Source organism: Streptopelia decaocto, assembly GCF_964273445.1.
Source record: "Streptopelia decaocto genome assembly, chromosome: 3".
Taxonomy (NCBI): domain Eukaryota; kingdom Metazoa; phylum Chordata; class Aves; order Columbiformes; family Columbidae; genus Streptopelia; species Streptopelia decaocto.
This window is the reverse complement of record NC_138656.1, coordinates 121,500,099-121,518,596: the sequence shown is the minus strand read 5'-3', so window position 1 is coordinate 121,518,596 and position 18,498 is coordinate 121,500,099. Positions and strand designations below refer to the sequence as shown.

Below are 18,498 nucleotides of genomic sequence, written 5' to 3'. Positions count from 1 at the left end.
GGGGCTCGGGAGCGGCCCAGGAACACGGGACGGGTTTGCAGGAGCTGCCGCGGCTGGGGGCGGCTGCACGGGGCGAGCGGGGCCGCGGGAGGAGGCTCAGGGGGAGCTCTGGCGAGCTGGGGACGCACCCGGCATCTGCCCCCGGCCGGCTGGCGCCTCCTGCTCCTCTGCGGCACGCTGGCCAATACACTGACAATACATCTATTAGTTAAATAGAAACTAAGCACTCTGCTTCTAAACAATGTGTTATTTAATCTTCTTTCTCCCTCTTGTCATGCAGAAGGATCTAAAAGGTGAAAAATGTCCCCTCACCGTGCAGGCGGTCAGAAACCATTTTACCTCCCATCAACTGGTTAATGAGGGTATGAGTTCTGTAACTTCATCGCAGCATACATTAACTTGGCAGCTTCTCTTGAATTCCCCCCTTTGCAATATACTTGCAAATTCTTTGGCAGTATAAATCTACGAAATATTATCACCTCGTGCTGTGGTACAGCACAATTATTTGTTACCCACTAGCAGTACCAAACAGAACACTGTAGCATAATATAAGTAAAAATGACTAGCATCAAAATCAGAGTCATAAGATCAACGCTGATGGAGCTATGAAGCCGCAGCTCCTGCCGGTTCTGACGTTTCTTTCTTATCTGGCACCTCTGACTGCTTGTGTTTCTTGTCTGGCACCTCTGGCTGCTTCGGGTCAAGCAGCGTCTCTGCCCCCTGGCCGTGCGCAGTACCCGAGTTTCGCCACAGGGTGGCAGCACTGAGGCGCGCCGCAGCACCACATTGGGGCGGCCGGGTGCAGCACCGCGCTTTGTCCACAGGACGGCGACACTGAGACCCGCCGCGGCAGCCCCGGGCGAGCGGCCTCTCCTTGGGGAAAAAACATGCCCAAACACAAGGGAGCCGTGGGGAAACCAGTGAAAGCCAAGACCAACAGCAGCAACGTCAAGTACAATCTGGCTTCAATTCTGATCGTGCATTTAAAGCCTCTCTCAGTCCTACCAATGGCTGCTCCTTTTCTGGAAGGACAAACTTTCTTACCTGAACATCCTAAATTGAAGACTCCACAGACAGAACGGGGATTGAGCCACGGGACAACGTGCCATCGATTCACACTAATGGGGAAAAAGAACCCTAGAAGTCAACCCCAAATTTAAAATTGCACGTGTCTTTTCCAAGCAGAATGAGCCTGTGATTCCACAGAAAAGGAGGGCAAAGAGCAGGTCAGCTTGTCAGAGAAAGACAGTGACAGGGAGCCAGACAAGGTAACACAGAGAGAGGGAGAGCGAGGCAAACGGGACGGAGAGGCCAAAATGAGCGCTCCACAGCCTCCCCTCCCTCGCCCCGATCCCCGTTTCCCCGTTAACTCCCGCTACCCGCCCCGAGACACCACAGGCGCGTTGGCCAGGGAGGCAGCTGTTCAAACGGGATTGAATCGGCACACTCTGATTGGCTGGTTTCCACCCCACCGCGCCGTGCTTCTATTGGATGCACCTCCCCGCGGTCCGCGCCCAGGTGCCCGCCTCAGGGTCGGACCTGACTGAGGACTGCGCAATTTGAGCATGCGCACTAGGGAGACGTCAACGCCCGCCCCTCCGGCAACCTCATTGGCTGCCTACGCACATCAATTGCCTTTCTCCCCGCCTATCAGCGCTCCGCCCTTCCAGCCCTGCCGAGCCATCTGATTGGCCCGCTCTGCCGGGACCCCCACGCCCTTTGGCCGCGCGGCTTCCAGCAGCCGCGTTTAAAATGGAACAACAAACCGCGCTCATTTGCTTTACACTGAAAAGGGCGGCGGGTGGTCACCTACCCATAAATTCATTGTGAACAGAGAGAGCCCTAAGGAGCTCCGGCCGGCAGGTTTCTCTCCCCTGTGTCCGGGACCGAGGAGACGCCGCCGCCTCCCGCTGCCGCCTCGCCCGTTCCCCTCGCAGCGGGGCTGCCCCGGGAGAGCCGGGGGCCTCTTTGTTTCCCGGCGGCTCGTCCGACCGCTGCCCCCCCTTTCTGACCGGCACGACCCCGCCCGCAGCGGCAGCGCCCCCTCGTCCCCCGGCACGGGCACAGGGCGCCGCTCCCCAGCTGCAGTACCGGGATGTGGCCACCAGACGGCAGCACCGAGCGCGGTCACGCAGCGCCCCCCGGGCCCCGCAGCGCGGGCGCTTTTCTTGACCCGTGGGCAGCCTGAGCTCCCTGAGCGCGCTTTCCCAGGGCCGCGGACATGGCAGACACACTGATAAAAGATAAAACCCCCACATTTATAAAGTATTATTTTTCCTCAAGATGTCTTCTGGCCTAATAAAATATATTGCCTCTGCCTGTGCCCGTGTCTTGTCTGCAGCAATAACTCGGCTCCTCCGCAGACAGACGGACATGAGGCTCTCAGGACATGGGGCAGTGCTGGGGTGGGTTATGGTGAGCACTCATCCACAGAAACAGCTTTGGTTTACGTTACCTACAGATACAGTACACAGCCATGCAGACTTCCCTTCTCAGCTGAATCAAGCCATGTTCTTTTTATTACTTAATCTCCTGGGAACTTTCTTCACTCAATTTTCCTAGGAGGCACCTGTATTGTGTATATGTAATGTTATTAGGATGCATTTGCTGCGCATCCATATGGGTGAGCTGTAAGCACAGAAAAAGGTTTCGCATTAGAACAGTGAAATTCAATCTCCTGCTACTAACCATCACACATTTGTTAGTACACAAAATATATTTAATTACAACCAAGACAAACACCAGATAGAGGGAGCTTCGCACAGCACAGATTTCACTGTGTCCTGTCTGCACAGGGGAACAAACGCACTGTGGAGACCAGTCAGTACTGGAGATGCTGCTGCTGTCAGAGCTCAGAATCTCAGCTCCCAACAGGCACGTCCAAAGAACCTGGAGCAGAACAAAGTGCTGCCGGGCTCCGTCAGCTGCAGGCAGTCGGCGGCAGATGGCCAGTGGAGCGGTCAGTTGGATAAAAGACCTGAAACCCACATCACCGACAGCTACTGCAGGAAGATACAAATATATCAGAGGAGCAGCTGTTCACAGGTAGAAGACTTCATGCATGGTGCCAGGCGAGTTGCTTTATGCTGCTCCATTACTTTTAACTCCATTACAAGGGACTCCAAACCCCCTATTTCTGAGTATCTCATTAATTTGGATTGCTGCTTCTCTGGTATTTCATCTGTGTCTCCAGCATGAAGTTTTTGAAGGCTGGTTCTTCATGACTCTCCTCGGTAACTGGTAGGAAAAAAGCAACAGTTCAGCACTATTTCAGCACTTGTTCTGCTTGTGTTACTGAAGACAGCTAGAGTCAGGCTAGTCAGAGCAACACAGAGTCTATTTCATCTTCATTACAAGGCAAAAGAAATAACTGAACCTAAAAATCAACGCAACAGGGAAAGAATGAAGATTAAGTCTGCAAGATATATAAAAGTCACAAACTGTAAGAACTTAGAAGATTGCTCCAGGACTGGAGCCACGGGAAAGGGAGGAGAGCCGGGGCAGAAACCACCAGGCCAAAAGATTACGAAACACATTGTGCATTGATCAGGCTCAGGGGCCCCTGCACGCTCCAAGCGTAACGAGTTGTCTGGCTTATGCATGTCATACACCTATTAAAAATAATTACTTGAACAGAAAATTTACAGTTGAATTTTCACAAAGGTTAGAGAGTGATATCGCTGGACTAAGCATTGCAGCTGAACTTCTGCTATAGATTCTGACACCTCTACTGAGGTCACTGGAAGTTTGCTGATTTTCTAGGTGTTCATTACAGTCAATTCAGTTAATGAACTACAGAGCATATTTCCTGAGTAGTCAGGCAGCTTTTAGACCAGATCAGGTCCCTCATTCCCTTACCTTCATGGTCAATGTCATCAGTATCACTCTCCCTCTCCTCTTCTTCATCAAGAGTTCCTCGTGTTAGGATCAGCTCAGAGGGTCCCATTGCAGAAGCATCATCAGACCCTTGAAGGGAGCAGAAACGGTTATGCACAAACCAGCAGTTAACAAGAAGGTGGCTCATGCCCTCACAAGTCCTATTTGCACATCGACACAGCAATTAGAACCTAAGGGACAGAAAGCTGCTCTGGAGCCCAAAGACACAGGACGGTCTGCATCAGCTGTACTCAGCCTCATATAAGGCGACAGTTCAACCAACAGCAGAGCTTTCTCCTGTTCTGACTGTTCCACCTTTTCTAACGGGTTTCGCTACTTCTAGTCTGTCCACTGCTCTGTGTACACAGCAAGGCTTCTCCTCCTTGTGCCTGTGCCTGACGCAGAGGAGCCGCGTGCGACCCGTCCCACGGGAACCGACACGAAGCTGCTTTCACGCCTTTGCTGTGAAGACAGAGAAGCACTATGTGACTTCCCCAGGCGGACTCTTCACACAACTTGTGCACAACCTGATCTGCTCAGTAAGGTACCTGCGAGTGTGTTCCCCTGCACGCACACGCTGCCCATGTCCTTCCACAGGTGCTCCAGCTGCTCCCTCTTCTGTTTGTTTTGAGCCTTCTCCTGCAGGTACAGTTACATGTGGATCCTGAGCACACGTGAAACGCAAGCGAAGAGTAACCTCACCAGTTCTGTCCCCCAGCAGAGCCAAGTCAACAAGGTCTGACGTTACAGCTGAGGTTACGCGCACGATGGACGTGCAGACATTCCCAGGAGCATCGCGAAGCCACACCCAGCGAAGCTGTGCTTGCAGAGACTGTCCTTGGGCAGCCAGAGCTCAAAGTGAGCAGAGCAACTGACTCTGGTACACTAATTCAGTCCTAGCCATTAATTGTCTAAGTCACTTAACTGGTGCGGGCAGATACCGGGATATTCTCAGCAAATCACTTGCGAAAGTTATTTTTGAAAAAGTTTCTGTCCTTCAGAATGGAAGATACAAAAAGCTTTCCCCATCATTTCCTCGCCATTTGCCCAAATAAATTATTAGCACTAGAACACTGAGCAACATCTGTTTTACAAAACAGCTTTCCAGGAAAAAGCGACACACAGTGAGCTTCAGGACAGGAGTTTTTCCACACGGAATGAGATCAGTAAATGAAATGTTAGACCCACTCAACACAGAAGCAATTATATGTGCATCAAAGTGACCCCAAAACACACTGCCCAGGTATACAAAAGTACTTACCAGTGTTTTTCTCAGGCGCTCGTATTCTGGACGGTACTCTCTGAAAAGATAAATACAGACAGCGCACCCAGTCTGAATTAATACACAATTTATATTAAGTATGGATCATCTGGGGGCTTGTTTCTGCACACTCTCCCTCCCCCAAGTTTCCTCTAGGCTGTCATGTTTGAGAGACATTTCAGAAAGGCTAACAGTACTTTTTTATACAGATTTGGATGAAAAATAAGTGAACACACTACATTAAAATAGGGAACCTTTCTCACACCATCCTGTTGGGTAGGAAATCAAAGCAGCTTGGCTGAGGCGGCCATGTCCCTGTTAGCCCATCTGTCACCTCCGCTGACCACAGACACGGCCTCCTCTGCCGGGGCTCGCGCCTCCCGGGAGTTCAACGGATCTCAGACAGAAAGGAGCTCCCGGGCTTCCCAACCAAAGCACCACTATGGGACCTTGGACATTTCTTTAATGAAGGAAGGATGAAGTAGATGTGCATGCCCTAGAATCACGGACAGTTTGGGTTGGAAGGGACCTTCAGATATCATCTGGTCTAACCTGCCTTGCCACGGGCAGGGACATCTTCACTAGATCAGGTTGCTCAAAGCGCCATCCAACTTGACCTTGAACACCTACAGTGATGGGGAGTCCACAACTTGTCTGGGCAACCTGCTCCAGTGTCTCCCCACCCTCACTATACAAAATGTCTTATGTCCAATCTAAATGTACCCTTTTGCGGTTGAAAACTGCTGGCCTGTGTCCCACCACCACACACCTGTGTAAAACGTCTCGCTCTGTCTCTCTTACATCTCCTCTGCGTGCTGAAAGGCCACAGTGAGGTCTGTGGAGCCCTTCCTCCTGCAGGCTGGGCGACCGCGGCTCACAGCAGCGGTGTTCCAGTCCCGACGGCCGTCGCAGCCCCCGGACCGGCTCTGACAGCTCTGTGTCCTCTGCCACGGGCAGGGCTGGACACAGAGACCCAGGCAGGCCCCACGGAAGCGGAGCAGAAAGGGACAATCACCTCCCGCAGGACACGACCGCCTGTCTGGGCTGCACGCAAGCGGCTGATGTGAAACCGCTGACCAGGGTTTGTTACACTGGCCATGGATCCCAGAGCAGCTGTTGGTTACCTGGTGAAACTCCTCAGTCCCTCCAAAGAGCACAGAGACAATGGGAGGGAGCTGGGACAGCACAAATGACACCCTGCCCAAATACCCCCGGCCATCACAGGAGAGCCACCAAACCAGGGCAGAGCCACCAAACCGGGGCAGAGCCACCAAACCGGGGCAGAGCCACCTCAGTGAGCCCAGAGGGACACGGAGGCACAGGGGCTGGCAGGAACGCAGCTGGAGGACTCGGAGGAATGACCCCCCATCCCGGCTCCCGGGGCTGTCCCAGAACCACCAGCCCGGGCTCTTGGTGTGACACCATCAGCGTGACCCAGCAGAGCTCCCGGCGTCACCTGGTGAACAGGGTCTGCCCAGGGACAGGGAAAGAGCACTTGGGGATAGCACAGGACTTATTGTGGGATGTCTAGGGGAGGAACCAAAGATGGGAAAAGGGAGGGACTTAGAGATTTGTGGAGGAACAAGTCAGGAAAACAGAGGGGTAAGGGAAAAAATGGGTCTGTTTGTATGTTAGCAGAGCAGGCAGCACACAAACCCGGGGCAAGACTGGGCCAGACTAGTTAGACCTGGGAGCATGAAGCCAGGGCGCCCTCTCTCCGGCTGTCCAGTCCAGCATGATATATTTTCCCCCAACAACAGTCTGTGGTCTGGTTTAGGTATTTCCAAGGAACCCAAGTGACTGTGTTTGCTCTCTAGTGTTACAGAGCACCCTGGCAGGTTTGCACGGGGAGGAATCCAGCAAGGGGCAAACTCTCAGAGGATTACTGGATTTCCAGCTGCCCATCTGTTCAGTCTGCCAGCGGATCAGTGAGCTTCCCGAGGACAGCTCACCCTCGGTCACTGTACGGAATCACGGACTGGCTGGCACAGACGGCTTTTACTCCTTCACGGAACAGTTAGCACAAAGATCACCACTGAACTCTCCCTTTGCTGCTTGTTGTGATGCCTCTTGCACTGAAGTTATCAACACCCTGGACTGCCTTGAACAGTCCTTCAGATGGAAGGAGTGAATGAGTAACTTCAGGGGCTGAGGGTCGCGGCCTTACCTCTCGTACTCATCTGCAGCTTTAGAAAGCTGAACAAAGAAGTCATCCAGTCCCGTGCCGAGCACAGCAGAAACACCAACCACCTGTGAAAGAAAACCACACCAGCGCTGAAGAGCAACTGAGCCAAGCTTTAGGTAACTGATGGATGGTAAGAGCTGGAAAGACTAAGCGGTATCTTTAAAAAAAATAAAACAAACCAAAAACTAAACTGAAAACACCAGGGGGATCTAATGACACCCATTTAACCATCACAGTGTGTACGGGTGTGCAGTAACACTCCTGCTTCTGTCACTCCTGCTGTCAACCTCTTTCCCCACCCGCTGTTAATGTTGCTGCCTCTGGTTTGTCTGGTTTGGGGTTTGTTAGTCTGGGTTTCTGTTTGATTCGGTTTGCTTTTCGTTCCTTTCTGCAGAGCCTGGTTTTCCTGTCTGCTTTACAAATGTCACCATGAGGGAGGAACTCCAGTTAAAAATAAACAGACAAACAGAACACCTGACTGCACCATCCTGGTACCCCCAATCTCAATATCCCACAAAGAGCAGAGTTAAGACAATGTCTAAACATAATGAACGAGATGGGGCAATTCAAAAGGAAGATCAAGTCCTTCTCTGTTTACTTGGTTGTCAGTAACCCAAGCGCCCTTTCTGACCCCGGTGCTGCAAGCGGTCGGTAAGACTGCTGCAACATCCACGCACTAGAACCAGAGCACAGCAGACCACAGAACTGATCTGCAGCCTTGGCAGTTCTGAGCTTTGCTGAAGCACGTCTCAAAGGGCACCCAAATCCAGCCCCAGCACAGCAAGAGGTGCAGGATTCCATCGGTTACTGTGCAATACGTCCCAAACGCACACCTGTCATTACCCTTCTGGCCACCTCTTCTGCTTTTATTAGACCAATTATCAAAATATACCTCTAACGAAGGCTACTACTAGCCAGTACTTGGTGACCCTTAAGAATCTTACATCCCTTAATGAAAATTCTCCCTTTTTGTCATAAGCGGGACAGTCTTCACTCCTCGCCTTTGGATGTCAGGCTTTTCCAACACAGCCCTGCATTTCATCAGTAGCACAGCAAACAGTCAAGCATTCCAAAGGATGTTAAGCATTGGTCTAGGCACTGTGCATATATATGTTAATATTTACACTTCATTGCACTCCAGCACAAGCTGCCTTCTCCTCTATAGTCCTCTGCACTCTGCTATTCTAACAGCTGATCAGCAAATAAGGACCAGGCACCACTACAGTCAGCTTCGAAATACTGTATAATGTTTCATACAGGGCACTTGTAGTATTGTTGTTTTGGATAAATTATCATTATCTGTATGAATGGAATCACTTAGTCATTTTCATTGTCTTTCTTGTGATATCCATAAAGCCATTGGTTTGCTTTTTCTTAAGTAAAATCTCATGAAAAACACACTCAGCGAAACCTTTTTAGCACAGACTACAGGATCACGAGCATCCTCCAGTGTACAGTGTTCTCAGAGAAACGGAATGGATCTGTCCTCTCAAACCCAGTAAGTGAAAACCCCACTTTTCCTGTGTCAGCAAATATACAGCGTTTTGTTTGTTTGCTTTTCAGGTTCTTTCCCTTCTGCCTACAGAGTGAATTGTCCAGCTGTACTTGACATTTTCAGAACCAGGGAAATTGTCTCGGATGGGAAACACCGCAACACTGCCCATTACCTCTTACCAGCCCATCTTAGCTTTCTGCTCATGATGAGTCAAATTCGGTTTGATAGGATTCAGGCTGCCACCAAAGTTACTTTGTGTTCAAAGCTGCAAATTCTCACCCAATGCAGGGCCCACCAACAGATTCCAGTTCAAAGGGGCAGCACAAAGCCCTTTCACAGAGGCCAGGATGGCTGAGGTTGGAAGAAGCCTCTGCAGAGCATCTAGTCCAACTTCTCCTGCTCAAAAAGCAGGACTAACTAGAACAGGTAACTCAAGATGTTGTTGAAGTGTGTTTTGAGCACTTCACAGTTTCTCTGGACCATCTGTTCCAGTGCTCCATCAGTAAAATTACTGTAACTCTTTTTCCCTCTTCTGTTTAACCCCAGTTTCCTGTATCTCACTTTGTATCTATTGCCTTTGTCCCTTCACCGGGCACCATCGAAAAGAGCGTGTGTGTCTCTGTCTTCCTCACCGCGCGGTCCCAGCCTGGCTGGGCTCTGCAGATCCCCAGCCCCACCTGCTCACGCAGGGTCACTGAGCAGATCACACAGGGTCACAGAGCAGATCACAAATGGTCACAGAGCAGATCACAAATGGTCACCAGAGCAGATCACAAACGGTCACCAGAGCAGATCACGCAGGGTAACTGAGCAGATCACAAATGGTCACCAGAGCAGATCACACAGGGTAACCGAGCAGATCACGCAGGGTCACCAGAGCAGATCCCGCGGGGTCACCAGAGCAGATGATGCAGGTGGGTCCAGGGGGTTTGAATGTCTCCGAGCAGGAGACTCCACACCCGCTCTGGGCAGCCTGGGCCAGGCTCTGGCACCTCCCAGCAAACAAGTTTCTGCTCATGTTCAGATGGAGCCTCCTGTGTTTCAGTCTGTGCCCGTTGCCCCTCACCCTGGCGTTGGGCACCACTGAACAGAGTCTGGTCCATCCTCTGACACCCACCATGAGCTATTGATCATTGATCACATCCCTCTCAGCTTCTCTTCTCCAGCTCAACAGCCCCAGCTCTCTGTCTCCTCAGCACAAAGATGCTCCAGAACCCTCAGCATCTTCATCGCCACCTCTGGACCCTCTCCAGTGATTCCCACCATCAAGTATTTATACAAATCATGATATTGTCCTCCAGCTTTCTCTTCTCCAGGATGTTATGAGAGGTAGGAAAAAAAAGAAGATCCTTACCTTCAGTGAACTGTAAAACTCATCCAACACTAAACTCATAGAACGAGTCAGGTTGCTGACGTAAGACGTCTCTTGATTCAGGGCATCCTGAAAAGTCTCAAAGTCCTGCATCCATTCTACTGCAAAACTGTGGTCAATTATGTCGGTCTGGAAGGATACGAGACACTTTTTAGAAGTAAGAACTAATGCTTAGACAGGCTGTTCAGTGGACAAAGAAAAAATTTCCATTTTAAACTTAGTTTCAAAACGTGGATTGAAAATATTCAGCCCTGGACTGAGCTTAACCTTTTGTGCAGTTTGTGCCGCCGCAATACGTGGGACTTCCTCCTCACAACAGGCAGGCGTCACACGATTCCCGCTCAGCCCGCTGCCGAGCAGAAGTAATTAATGAGGACTGATTACAGGGGACTGCAAGAGCAGATTCGGTGGTGAACTCACCCTTTTGTTACAACGTTAAGTTTCCCTACAGCCTAGGGTTACGGTGCAAACTATTTTTCAGGTTGTCAGTATTACCTGTAACTGGACAGTTTGGGTGTAACTGCCCACCCCGACTCTTCTTGTGCATTTGTATGAGATTGAAGACCCGTTTCAGGTTCAGTTTCAGCCTGCAGCTCCCTCCCGTCCCTCTTTCCTAGAAAATCTACGTTTGTAGTAGGACAAAGACACTACAGCAAAGCAAACTGAACAGAGCAGCGCTCCACCAGGACGCAGAGGCCGCGCTTCCACTCACCTTGTTCATGGCAACAATGAAAGGCAGCTTTGTCTTGTACAGGATACTGAGGGGAGGAGAACAAACAAAACACACCAAAAACTACACATTAATTTAAATCTCACTAGAGTAGAAAACAAGTTAAGCATAACGCAGACAAGACTTATGCAAAACTGAATATATTTGACTTCAAGGGATGATTTTCCTCCGCATCAGTTAGAATGTGATTTTCACCCAGATCTAGCTTGAACAAAATACACCCCCAGATGCAAGAGCACATCTGCAAGATATAAAATACCTTTCTAGACAGCCAGTTGATTTTGATAACTGTTTTCTAGGACTCTCAGATCCCAGTTTTAACTCTTTTTGCATTTTATAATTATTTTAACTCAAACCTTAGGTTCTGAGATATTCTTTTTGAACTGGGTAATGAATTCGAATAACTCAGAACATCTATAAAGCAGAACTGCCTATCACAGTGATAAAGCTTTTGCCTTTGACCAGGACTGATAGGTTTTTGAAATCTATTTGAAAACCAGTTGAAAACCAACCAACATTTACCGTGAATTATGACAGCTCTAGATATGTTATCTTTACATAAGTATTTAGTCCCTGGTTAACATGAAACCGAACAGATAAATCCATGCATGAGGAAGAAGACACAGACAAAGAACTCCATGCTATGCTGAGCTCCAAACAAATCTTGAAGAATCATGGAAAGTATCAATATTAAAAAAACAAAACAACAAAACAACAAAACAACCCACCAGAATAAAATATTATGTGTTTATAAGCAAGAGCTTAAACAACGCTATCTTGATACTCCTCAGATAAATGATTTTATAAGCAACAGGCAGCACGTTAGATCTGATGTAACCAGCCTTCACCACACCGGAGCCTCAGGACCGTGTGATGTCTTCAGTGGGAGTTTGACCCAATGACTTTAAAACATCTATTGGCACTGAAATTATTTTGCTTATCCAACAGGAAAAGCACTAAGACAGAGAATAACAAACCAGCAGATTCCATGGATATGAGGCATCCATGTGAATTCACAGCCCAGAACCCACCCGTGTCCTGGGCTGCGTCCCCAGCCCCGGGAGCAGCAGGTTTGGGGGATCCTGCCCCTCTGCCCCGCTCTGGTGAGACCCCCTGCAGTGCTGGTCCAGCTCTGGGTCCTCAGCACAGGACACACACGGAGCTGCTGAGAGGGGCCAGAGCAGCCCCAGCAATGACCCGAGGCTGGGACAGCTCTGCTGGGGACAGGTGAGAGAGCTGGGGGGTTCAGCTGGAGGAGAGAAGCTCCGGGGAGACCTCAGTGTGGCCTTTCTGGACTGAAAAGGGGCCCATGAGAAAGATGGGGACAGACTTTTGAGCAGGGCCTGTTGTGACAGGACAAGCGGTGATGGTTTTAAACTAAAGGAGGGAGATTCAGGCCGGACATGATGCAGAAATTGTTTGTGCTGAGGGTGGTGAGAGCCTGGCCCAGGTTCCCAGAGAGGTGGTGGCTGAACCATCCCTGGAGACATCCCAGGCCAGGCTGGACAGGGCCTGGATGGGGTTCTGAGCACCCCAATCTACTGAACATGTCCCTGCCCACGGAAAGGGTTGGATTGGATGGTCTTCAAAGGTCCCTTCCAACCCAAACCATTCTCTGATTCCCCTCCAAAATAAGTATCAAAGAGACAGGGCAATCCAAGCAGATGGACTGTGTCTTCAGCTCCTCCTACCTGCAGGCATACAGCATGTTGGACATAAAGGTGATAGGGTTGGTACTGCGAGAGGTGTCCATCACATAAACCACAACCGAAGGGAAGGAGGAAGCCTGGAAACAAAGAGTAAAAGACACTTTAATCAGCAGTACATGCTGTTCAACAGCCACTTCTTTCCCGCAGCCTCACTGCCAAGTCACGGAGAAAACACTCACCAAGGCCTCAGTTATGATGGTTCCTGATGCTGACCAGGTGAACACCTCAATCTGCCCTGGTGTGTCAATAATAACATACCTGTTAAGAAGTAGCCCCTCAGAAACAATGAGGGAAGATTAGTTAAGCACAAGGTCCTGTTCTGAAGAGATTAATTACCACGAGCACATAACAGCAAATCAATCACGTGATTATTCCGTTACAGATCAGAGAAGTTTCTCCCAAACAGGGACAAGATCTGTGGGCATGCCCGAAAACTTCCTGTGTGGATTCTCTAACCAAGATGCACCTACTTTCTTCAGATTCTATTGAAGTCTAAGGTATCAGTCTGACAGACACTTAGTACTGCAAATCGTTCATAAGAAGAATTAATTGTTGCCTATTGGAACACTGTGTGAGGAACAATGACAGTCTAATGGAAGACAAGCAAAGCAGAACTGGCATCAGCAGACATTTCTTCGATATATCAGAAGTCTGGTTTATCTCTTCTAATTCTATGCCCCTTTCCACACAAAATTTATACGGAGGCTGAGAAACAACTGGGAAACATGCAGAGAGCCTTTTTAGGACTTCACAGGGTCTGCCCCCACTGATCTCAGAAAAGCAGGTAGAATGTACTCACTTGGATGCATTTTGTCGTTTTTCAATAAACTTCATCACCTGATGAAAAAGGAGGAGTGTGTTTTGTGTTCAGGCCCACAACGGGAAACTTCATAATCATTTCATAACAGAATATGTATCAAAAGATGATCAAAGCCTCGCCTCTTCTACGTGTGAAAATGCCCGACTAAGGAAGGGTGACAAACGCTCTGACACTGCACAGGGCAACGACAACCCTGGTTTTGTGTGTTCTAGCACCTGGCTGAAGAGACGGCGTAACAAACACAGGTGTTCCCACCTTTTTACTACGAGATTGTGCACCGTCTCAATATCTTGCTTAAGTTCTTGCCCCAGCGCTGATTTAGCGTTATGATTACAGAGAGCAGCCAATCATCAAAGCCTGGGAAAACTTAACACTTTTCCCTACTTCAAAACCAGATCATTCAAACGAAAGATTTTATAGTGGACATAGTGCAACACAACAGTTATGTACAAAGATTAAAGAATGTTCTGTGCACGTGGCTTCTAAATTTTACTTTCAAAAAAGCTGAAAACTGCAATCTCTCAAACGGAAGTGAATGCGCTTGGCTGCTCTGTAGAACCCCTGGTTGCAAGGAGAGCGCTGCACCTCCAGAGACGCGAGGCTGCCCCAAGGCAGGGACCCCGCGCACACAAACCTCGCTGTCCCGGCGCGGCGTCCGTAGCGCGGTGTCACACAGAGCAACCACGTACCTGATCGAATCGCGTGGCAAAGAGATTGAGAGAGGTCACTATCCCACCGTTGGGGCCCAGCCCGTATCTGGATGCTCTGTTCAGGAAAGCGGCGGATGAGCAGACCCCGGAGGGCTTTTCCGACTCTGGTAACAGCTGCACACGTACCACGCGCACGGACACCAACACGCACCCCCATACACAGTCAGTCTGTAACAAACACCGCTGGTCCCTGTCCTGCCCGAACACGCGTCACGGACCAAGGGAATGGGGCCAGGCCGTGGCTTCCCCTTGCTGGTATTCGAGCAGAACCGTTCTGGACAAAGAGAAAATATAGGTATGTGTACACATCAAAGCCATCTTTGTCTTTCCAAAGAGATTTACAACACAGCCAACAACTTGGAATTTAACAATGGTCTGAATGCCCTGAATTTTAAGAATATATACTTCAAAATATAATGAAAAGAACTTTTCAGCAGAATTCAAGTGATAATGGGAATTAATGTTGTCAAGATAATTCAAGTGTCACCTTAAAGACTCAAAATCCTTTTTCACATATACAGATCTATATATTAATCAAGTTCCTTTTATTTTAACTACATAAGAACCAGCACTGATTGATCAGTACCTACTGTCTCCCAGGGCCCCTGCTCTCAATATCCAAGCACGAGGCCAGACATCCTCCTTCATGACTATTTAATGAGGTGCTTAAACTCCAGCAATGGCTGACAGACACGGCAAAGCAAAGAATGCACCTATGGACCAAACCGAAACTTGCACTTGGATGTCTTGCTGATAACTCCAAATCAACCAACAGCCAAAATCAGTAATTCTGTCTCCCACCATCTCTATTCTTGTCTAAAACATTACATTTAGAAGTCAAATCCAAACACTGTACATGATCTCTGTCTGCACAAGCTGCTGGGTAGAAGACAAAGGGCGTCCGCACCGCTCCCAAGCGCAGCCATTTCAGTGTAACGTTACTGCCCCGTTGTCACCAGCTGCTGTGCAACGAGAGCCAGCGGTCCAGCGCCTGACATCCAGAAAGACAACAGTGCTCAGTTTACAGTCAAACAATGTGGAGACAGTTTTCTCCACCCACTACAGGCAAATAGGAATTTGTGTATTTTTTTATACCAAATTAAATTGATTTGTTCAAACATGAGGAGAAGGTTGCTGGCTTCCACAAAGGAAGATACCAGCTCTTCAGAAGAACAACAAGGAAAAAAATGTGGGCAGAGGGTCTATGGCTTGTAAGAACATACTAATAGGCAGAACCACTTTCAGCACAGGAGAAAATTACCTAAGGGGTATCAGAACCTGTAGAACATACATTTCTAACCTCACATGCAAGAAATACAGTCGAAACCTTCCGATCCTCACGCAGCTTCTGCATTCCTGCAATGTCACCACCTCCTGCCGCCTTCACGTGGTCTGCAGAACCAACAGTCTGCTCCCACCAAATCTGGGATTTCACCGATCGGTATTTAGACAAAAAAGGATACTGTTTCATGACTTCTTTGTAATTCACAGTGTCCCTGATATCTAGAAAAGGAAGATGTATAAACAGTTTTAGGACAACACATTTAAAATATGCCTCTTCATCAATTTGCTGATAGGTGAACACCCTTATTTTTTTCTTCCTTTTGTCTCAGTAATAAATCCGGCACCAACAGGAAAAATCTCCCAAATAAATAAACCTGACCCATTTGCCAAGTGCTCAACATACATACGAAACCCAATGTAATTCACATGAAACACCGCCAGTTTAGGATTTTAGCTGAAATGTCTTCAGCTGAATGTTGTTTTCAGCTGATCAGTATCTGACTGTGTTATCAGAGATCCAGCACTGGAACAGATACTCTGATTATTTACCTGACACCACTAAAACCATCTGGGTACCCGCACTGCCTGTCTTACCCCCTGCAGAGGCAGGATGACAAACCTGGGAAAGTCTATGAGGCAGGACGCTCACAAACCTAACGATCCGTGAGCCCCCTGGAACGGCGGAACGTAGGACAAGGGCAACGGCCTCAAGTGGCGCCAGGCGAGGTTGGGGTTGGATGTGGGGAACAATTTCTTCCCCAAAGGGCTGTGGGGCATTGGAACAGGCTGCCCAGGGCAGTGCTGGAGTCACCAGCCCTGGAGGGCTGGACAGACGGACATGAGGTTCTCAGGGACAGGGGGCAGTGGTGGCCTTGGCAGTGAGGTTAACGGCTGGACTTGACCTTAAACGTCTTTTTCAACCAAAATGATTCTATGATTATATAACATAAGGTCTGTTTTATTGTTAAGGTGTTTTCTCTAAAGTTCATGTTGTTTAAAGGAAGTTATTTGCTAGCAGATATGGCCACCACTGCTCTGGGTACAGGGAACCAGAGGGAACCTGCCAATATGTTCATCGCTGACAAAGAAAAAAACCCACAAGAACCCAAACACATCAAATTGCACCAGATCTAGTAAAAAACCAATGGACAAACACAACAGAAGAATGCCTTTGGTCCTAAAACTTCACCTGTTAAAGACCAGTAGGAGAAAAGAGTTACATTTAAAAACAAACAACAAACGCTTAAAGTCGTTCCTGTGCTGGGACTGGGAAGCTCTGAAAGGACATCAGCGATCAGCCCAACGGGTGACAGACCCGTCCCCTCCGCCGGTGCCGTGGAACACGGACACAGGCACTCCAGGAAGGATGTGTGTTTCATGTTCGGGTGTCACTCGGGCCATGTGTTCGATGCACGGGTGTCACACGGCTGTGTGGTCAATGCACGGGTGTCACACGGGCCGTGCAGTCAATGCACGGGTGTCACACGGGCCATGTGTTCGATGCACGGGTGTCACACGGCTGTGTGGTCAATGCACAGGTGTCACACGGGCCATGTGTTCGATGCACGGGTGTCACACGGCTGTGTGGTCAATGCACGGGTGTCACACGGGCCATGTGTTCAATGCACGGGTGTCACACGGGCCGTGCAGTCAATGCACGGGTGTCACACGGGCCATGTGTTCGATGCACGGGTGTCACACGGCTGTGTGGTCAATGCACAGGTGGCACATGGGTCGTGTGGTCAATGCACAATGTCACACAGTGTGTTCAGTGCCCCATGTCACCTGGAGTGTGTTCAGTGCCCGGTGTCACACAGTGTGTGTTCAATGTCCGGTGTCACCCGGAGTGTGTTCAGTGCCCAGTGTCACACAGTGTGTGTTCAGTGCCCGGTGTCACACCGTGTGTTCAGTGCCCGGTGTCAGTGTGTGTGTGTTCAATGCCTGGTGTCACAGTGTTCCCAATGCCCGGTGTCACACAGTGTGTGTTCAATGCCCGGTGTCACACCGTGTGTTCAATGCCCGGTGTCACAGTGTGTGTGTGTGTGTGTGTGTGTGTGTGTGTGTGTGTGTGTGTGTGTTCAATGCCCGGTGTCACAGTGTTCCCAATGCCCGGTGTCACACCGTGTGTTCAATGCCCGGTGTCACAGTGTTCCCAATGCCCGGTGTCACAGTGTTCCCAATGCCCGGTGTCACACTGTGTGTTCAATGCCCGGTGTCACAGTGTTCCCAATGCCCGGTGTCACACCGTGTGTTCAATGCCCGGTGTCACAGTGTTCCCAATGCCCAGTGTCACAGTGTTCCCAGTGCCCGGTGTCACACCGTGTGTTCAGTGCCCGGTGTCACAGTGTTCCCAATGCCCGGTGTCACACCGTGTGTTCAATGCCCGGTGTCACAGTGTTCCCAATGCCCGGTGTCACACCGTGTGTTCAATGCCCAGTGTCACAGTGTTCCCAATGCCCGGTGTCACAGTGTTCCCAATGCCCGGTGTCACACTGTGTGTTCAATGCCCGGTGTCACAGTGTTCCCAATGCCCGGTGTCACACCGTGTGTTCAATGCCCGGTGTCACAGTGTTCCCAATGCCCAGTGTCACAGTGTTCCCAGTGCCCGGTGTCACACCGTGTGTTCAGTGCCCGGTGTCACTGTGTTCCCAATGCCCGGTGTCACACCGTGTGTTCAGTGCCCGGTGTCACACCGTGTGTTCAATGCCCAGTGTCACAGTGTTCCCAATGCCCGGTGTCACACCGTGTGTTCAATGCCCGGTGTCACAGTGTTCCCAATGACCGGTGTCACACCGTGTGTTCAATGCCCAGTGTCACAGTGTTCCCAATGCCCGGTGTCACAGTGTTCCCAATGCCCGGTGTCACACTGTGTGTTCAATGCCCGGTGTCACAGTGTTCCCAATGCCCGGTGTCACACCGTGTGTTCAATGCCCGGTGTCACAGTGTTCCCAATGCCCGGTGTCACAGTGTTCCCAATGCCCGGTGTCACACCGTGTGTTCAATGCCCGGTGTCACAGTGTTCCCAATGCCCAGTGTCACAGTGTTCCCAGTGCCCG

At 49.8% G+C, this 18,498-nt stretch overlaps 1 protein-coding gene across 1 annotated transcript in view; it reads right to left on the bottom strand.

Moving 5' to 3' along the window:
• Nucleotides 1–2,681: 2,681 nt before the first annotated feature.
• The window catches only part of GPN1 (GPN-loop GTPase 1), a 17,022-nt gene continuing 1,205 nt past the window's right edge, over nucleotides 2,682–18,498 (bottom strand). Inside the window, exons 3-14 of the mRNA XM_082048778.1 lie at nucleotides 15,622–15,661; nucleotides 14,138–14,204; nucleotides 13,428–13,465; nucleotides 12,808–12,886; nucleotides 12,611–12,705; nucleotides 10,902–10,947; nucleotides 10,172–10,318; nucleotides 7,305–7,387; nucleotides 5,138–5,177; nucleotides 4,425–4,515; nucleotides 3,859–3,966; nucleotides 2,682–3,237 (exon numbers count right to left, since the gene is read on the bottom strand). Of these exons, the coding sequence (XP_081904904.1) occupies nucleotides 3,149–3,237; nucleotides 3,859–3,966; nucleotides 4,425–4,515; nucleotides 5,138–5,177; nucleotides 7,305–7,387; nucleotides 10,172–10,318; nucleotides 10,902–10,947; nucleotides 12,611–12,705; nucleotides 12,808–12,886; nucleotides 13,428–13,465; nucleotides 14,138–14,204; nucleotides 15,622–15,661 (923 nt within the window). The 3' untranslated portion in view covers nucleotides 2,682–3,148. The remainder of the gene's footprint in view (nucleotides 3,238–3,858; nucleotides 3,967–4,424; nucleotides 4,516–5,137; nucleotides 5,178–7,304; nucleotides 7,388–10,171; nucleotides 10,319–10,901; nucleotides 10,948–12,610; nucleotides 12,706–12,807; nucleotides 12,887–13,427; nucleotides 13,466–14,137; nucleotides 14,205–15,621; nucleotides 15,662–18,498) is intronic.